The sequence below is a fragment of the Salvelinus sp. IW2-2015 genome, linkage group LG17 (genome assembly GCF_002910315.2).
Source record: "Salvelinus sp. IW2-2015 linkage group LG17, ASM291031v2, whole genome shotgun sequence".
Classification (NCBI taxonomy): Eukaryota; Metazoa; Chordata; class Actinopteri; order Salmoniformes; family Salmonidae; genus Salvelinus; species Salvelinus sp. IW2-2015.
The window spans coordinates 9739653-9745712 of NC_036857.1; the positions used below are offsets into that span (position 1 = coordinate 9739653).

Here is a 6060-nt window from a genome sequence, read left to right on the forward strand (position 1 = left end):
CTCTCCTGTCCCCTGGTTCCTTTCTCTCACCACCCTGGTCTCTCTCCTGTCCCCTGGTTCCTCTCTCTCACCACCCTGGTCCCTCTCTTGTCCCCTGGTTCCTTTCTCTCACCACCCTGGTCCCTCTACTGTCCCCTGGTTCCTCCTGTCCCCTGGTTCCTCTCTCTCACCACCCTGGTCCCTCTCCTGTCCCCTGGTTCCTCTCTCTCACCAAACTGGTCCCTCTCCTGTCCCCTGCCTGTCCTATGGAAAGAAAGCCCAGAGAGATTAGAAGGTCAGGGAGGTAGGTTATTTTACAGCAGTATCTCTACAATATCTCACTATCAGAACTCTTATCAATGGGCTGTTTTACACACAATATGAAATAGTCAATATGAAAGATGTGGATTTCATTCATCATCATTTATTCATTCCATGTGTTCATGTGTTGGTTTTAGAGTCTGGGGACCCTTAAAATGTCATTCCACTTTCAAATAAATCTATAGGGTCTCTTTACAACCTTGGAGAGAGCACGCACCAAATGAAGGGCTTCTAAAATGTGGATGAATTACATAAAGGATAGAGTTGGAACTAGAACAGGGGAGAAGTGAACATAGTTCTTTTAAAATGTGCATACATTCCTCCTCTACCTCCTCTGCATGTGGATCCTCTGCCTCCATTGTTTTTAACCATTTGCATGTGGGACTCTGTGCAGGTTTGGAAGGCGTTCAACAATATGAATATGTATAGGCCTGTATAGTTTTGATGCATCTATTATGAAGGTTCAGTTTTCAAATCTCACAGACACGTTGAACAGATTTGACACATTATGTTAGAGTTTGAGGTTTGTTTTGAAATGTAGGTTTCTTCATTTGTAACATTGTCAAGAGTGGCCATAACTCTAATATTACCATTCATTATTTGTCTGTCCACCATAATGAGATGGCATTTTAGTTCATTTTTTTGCATGCTCTGTCTGTAACGTTGTGCAACTTGCTGTTGAATATGCAGGCAATTTGCCCCATTTCCATGAGGGGGTACCGTAACCTAAATGATGGTAGTTTAGACTAGTAGGAGGTACCGTGTGAATGTCCAGTTGTATTAAAGGTACGGATAGATATGATGTCCCCTTCTTCTCTCCCACAGGGGTCCATCATTAGCAGCCCCCACACACGCCGGAGAGCCACAACCCCCCGAAGTGAGGGCCCGCCTCGGGGCCACCCCACCATCCCCAACTCCTCCTCCCTCCTCGGGTCGCTCTTCGGCAGCAAGCGGGCAAAGCCTTCATCCCAGAGCCATCCTCCTCTTCCTCCGCCCGGTCACCCCACCCTCATCTCCCACACGCCCCATCCGTCCAACCTCCACCACACAGCCCAGCAGGTAGCCCAGGCCCAGCTCCACCACTCCCAGTACTGCCACGTCCAACAGAACCCCCCTCCCTACCACCACCAGCACCACTACCACCCCCCGCCCCACACACAGTACCACCAGCACCCGGCAGCATACGCATCCTCCTCCCACTCACACCAACACCCGCTTGTACCACAGCACAGTCACAGCACCCACGGCCATCATGCCTCACACTCCCAGCATGCCCTTCACCACCACAGTCAGCAGCAGAGCCCGGCACCCGGCGGGTCCAAACCCAAGCACAGTGGCATCAGCACCGTGGTGTGAGAAGAGAGAGAGGAGGGAGAGAGAAGGGGAGAGAGGAGAGAGAAGAGAGGACGAGAGAGAGAGAGAGGAGAGAGAGAGAGAGAGAGAGAGGAGAGCGGAGAAGAAGAGAGAGATGAGGAGAGGAGGAGATGAGGAGAGAGGAGAGAGGAGAGAGAGAGAGAGAGAGAGAGAGAAGAAAGAGAGAGAGAGAGAGAGAAGTCGAGAGATAAGAGAGAGAGAGAAGAGGAGAGAGAGAGACGGAGAGAGAGGAGAGGAGGAGAGAGAGAGAGAGAGAGAGGAGAGAGAGAGAGAGAGAGAGAGAGAGAGAGAGAGACCCTCGTCCACCAATGGGACAGAGGGTATATTGTCCATGGCCTTTCCACTGCTGATTGTTGAGATGGACCTCTGGCAGTCACCTGTATCCCCTCCCTATTTCAGCATCTCACCAATATGCAGGTTGGAAATCAGACTCAATTCCTCCACTAAGGGCCACGGCTCGAACCCTAGAGTGGGGGCCTCTTTCTTTCTGTCAGGGGTTGAGAGAGGAGGCGTTTTGTACGGGGAAACCCTTTCCCTTGTACGGGGAAACCCTGTGAACTCACACCAAACCCGGCTGTGACGGCTGAAGAGAACCGTGCATCTCTGTAGGCCGCTCTACATTGCTCTGTTCTTTCAATAGCCTGTCTTCCCTTCGTGTAAGGAGTTGGGACAGGCCTGGGGAAACATTTCTGACTGTTGTCTCTGTCATGATGGCATATTATATTGTACACAGTCTTTTTTATCAAAGCTAGCTTTAACACTGCTTTCTTGAAGTTTGTGAAACCCTTTCTTTATTTTTAAGAATGCTATTTGTTGTTGCCTCTCGTAGAATTCATGTAGTGTAGAAAAGCTAGGTGTAATCATTTCACAATACCTAGACCAATGGACAGGCTAACAACTGAGGAACAGTCTCAATGGTAGTAGTTCTAGTGCTGCATTTACTGTAGATGACAGCTTTATGTGTTGTCTCCTAACTCTCATTAATAAATGTGCCAATTACTAATGCATAAACTATTTAGTCCAGACTTCATGTACAGTATATTGTGCGTAAAGTACCTTCTAAGATTATACAACCATTATTATTATCATTAGAAATGAACTTTCTCAGTGTTATACTGACTCTATGGTAACAGGATAGATGGAAAGGAGGCGTGAACCCACATTGTCAGGCAGGCCAATAACCTGCTCTGGTACCCTTTGCCTTCCAACCAGAGCATTGAGAGACTCAGGAATGCAGCTGTGGCACATGGCCCTCCTAGTGCTATATAAAACATTAGAGTGGACAGACACTTCTTGGCATGGGTATTTACTGAGCATATGTTGCTCATCTGCTGGGTAGATGGGTCCCACTCAGCTCAGTATAGTACTCCTTTATATGTTTAGTACTGTGAGTAAGGACGTGTAGTAAGATAGCAGTGAAGATGTGTCACAGCTCTCTTGTTGAGCTAACGGGCTTCTCTTGGCTATATGCTGGCTCAGCTCACAGCTTGCCTGACSTATCGGAGACTTTACTGATGGACCCACAGTAGAGCTGGTAACGTCTCATGCCAATGATGAAGCTGCATTCTTGACTCTTCAAATCGAAATACAATAATCATTTATTTTTTCTTTCATAATTTACTATATTTTTGTTTTCTTCACAAAACCTGAGTAGTTGAGTGACTAAAATAAGCTCTTAAGTATGTAGTGAATTATTTGTTTGTTTGTCAACTTTGTTTTTATCATTCTGTACGTGCAATATCTTCGTACTGATTTTGTACATTCAGAACAAGCAAAGGGTCCCTTCTGTTTGTTTTGTATGTTTTCATGTTGTGTCGTTATTTATTTATTTAGTTCGGACCCCTGTCGTTCTCTCTCAGTGGCTTAATGTGTGGTTGTTCTCATGGTTCTCTGAGAAGCACAGTCCTGGAATTCAGTGGAATGTCTAATAAGTGATGTTGCATGTAATGTTATTGATGTGAGGCTATCCTCTCCACATTCTATAACAATTCAGTGTTACCATAGCGATTAAAGTGCAATCACGTAAAAAAAATGTAGGCCTTCTACGGGTTCAAGTCTGTTATCATGTTGTCCAGGAAGAGATTCAGGTGAAAAATATATATTTTTCATTTGAGATTATGTACTTACTTACACAGTTCACGGTGGAAGGAAAGAGGAATGTGTGTATATATTTTAAAAAGGAATATGCTTCCCTCTGGGCAGAACAGAACTATTTTGCTGGATAAGCACATATGAAGGAGCGCTTTCATTTTTCAGGAAATCTGAAAAAATGTAGATCTAATATACAGCAAAGAAATGCAAATGGAACAAAGGAACTGGGATATATGTAAAGTAAAATAACTTTCTACATTCTACAAAATAAGAGTCTATTATCATGTGTACATTAAAGTAAGAGTCAACTGTTTCTCCCAATATTCAGGGTGTAAATGTATTTTAACATTCACTAAGAAAACTGAAACCATAAGACTACATTCAACACATGTCCGTTCATATTAGAGCCATGATATTATAAGAAAAAATAAGGACYTTTAGACAGATAAACATATCTTATCTGGAACATGAATAATCAATTGAATGTCTTTCTAATAATTTCATATTTTCCTTTTTGTAACTCAGAAATGGTCGGACAACGTATTAAAAAAAAGAACAAAATGTATACATTGATCTTGATATGTGTTGTAGTGCTTCAAGAAATGTCCACAGTGATCTACAGTCTGAGAAGTACCCCCACAATCCACTGCATGGACCTGATGCATCGTGTGTCCTTTTCACTGTGAGCTTGCTGACCAGGTCAGCCTGTAAAGTTGATTGACTTTATTTCCTTTGGTTTAGATCTGGAATCTTCTGATGTTGACTTGCTCTTGCTGTCCCACGTTAAGCTGATTGTTACTTGAGCTCAGCATGCATTTATTTCATCTGCATATACATAGCCATTGTAAAAATAACAAAACATTAACACCGTTGCACCTGTGTTATTATTGAGCCGAGGGCTATGGTTGTGTAAATAGGAGAGTAGAAGTGTTGATTATGGAATTCTAAAAAAGGAGGTTTATCTAAAATGAAGATAAGAAGGGACCAAGTGGGAGAAAAGGGATATGTACATAGTGTGTATATTATCACTACTGTAATCCAACATCTGCCGTGGAGATCAGGGTGGTGTGCCCATCACCTCATATGTGAGGTGGAAAATATATGATTCAGAACATATCACTTGTCTCTGCCTCCAACTGTACTGAACTGTCATTCGCTGTGGATCTCAAAGACAGACTGTTATAACGTTCACTGCCTCCTAAACACACACAGACACAGACACACACACACAGACAGACAGACACACAGACACACAGACACACACACTCATCAAAGGGAAAGACAAGAGTGGCCTCATTTCTATGTGCATTCAGTTTGTCCAGTGAGTAGTGAGTCAGTAAGACCCCAGTTATTGTAAAACTTCAACTGTGACAATGTTGACAACGCTAAATAAACAAATATATGACTTATGGTATGCATGTGTTGGTCTTTGGCTTCTAATATGCATCATCATGTGTGTCATTCTGGAGTTCCTTTTCCATGTATCTTACTAGGTCAGATTAAATAAAGCCCTTGTCAACAAGGTCCTTTAGAAAGGCTATCTACTGTTTAGATGTATGAGGGAGGTTTGTGTATTCTGTGTTACGGTTAGGACACCTGACGTTAATACACAGCATAACCACTGGATGGCACGCATTTGAGCAGAGATTAAACAGTTTGTCAGCGCACCACCTAGTGGATAGATGGGTTCTAGTCAGTGTTTACCGTACACTACTACCTAGTGGATAGATGGGTTCTATCAGTGTTTACCATACACTATTACCTAGTGGATAGATGGGTTCTATCAGTGTTTACGTGGTTTACCGTACACTACTACTAGTGGATGATGGGTTCTAGTCAGTGTTTACCGTACACTACTACCTAGTGGATAGATGGGTTTAGTCTAGTCCAGTGTTTACCGTACATACTACCTAGTGGATAGATGGGTTTCTAGTCAGTGTTTACCATACACACCACCTAGTGGATAGATGGGTTCTAGTCAGTGTTTACCATACACTACTACCTGTGGATAGATGGGTTCTAGTCAGTGTTTACCATACACTACTACTAGTGGATAGATGGGTTCTAGTCAGTGTTTACCATACACTACTACCTAGTGGATAGATGGGTTCTAGATCCGAGTGTTTACCGTAACACTACTACCTAGTGGATAGATGGTTCTAGTCAGTGTTTACCGTACACTACTACCTGTGGATAGATGGGTTCTAGTCAGTGTTTACCGTACACTACTACCTAGTGGATAGATGGGTTTCTGTCAGTGTTTACCGTACACTACTACCTAGTGGATAGATGGGT

The 6060-nt window shown here is 43.4% G+C and overlaps 1 protein-coding gene across 1 annotated transcript in view; it reads left to right on the top strand.

Annotated features, from left to right (window-relative positions):
- LOC111976689 (IQ motif and SEC7 domain-containing protein 1-like) overlaps positions 1-1663 on the top strand; it is a 235063-nt gene extending 233400 nt beyond the window's left edge. The window contains 1 exon segment of the mRNA XM_024005711.3: positions 1126-1663. Coding sequence (XP_023861479.1) covers positions 1126-1656 — 531 coding nt within the window. The 3' untranslated portion in view covers positions 1657-1663.
- Positions 1664-6060: the final 4397 nt, after the last annotated feature.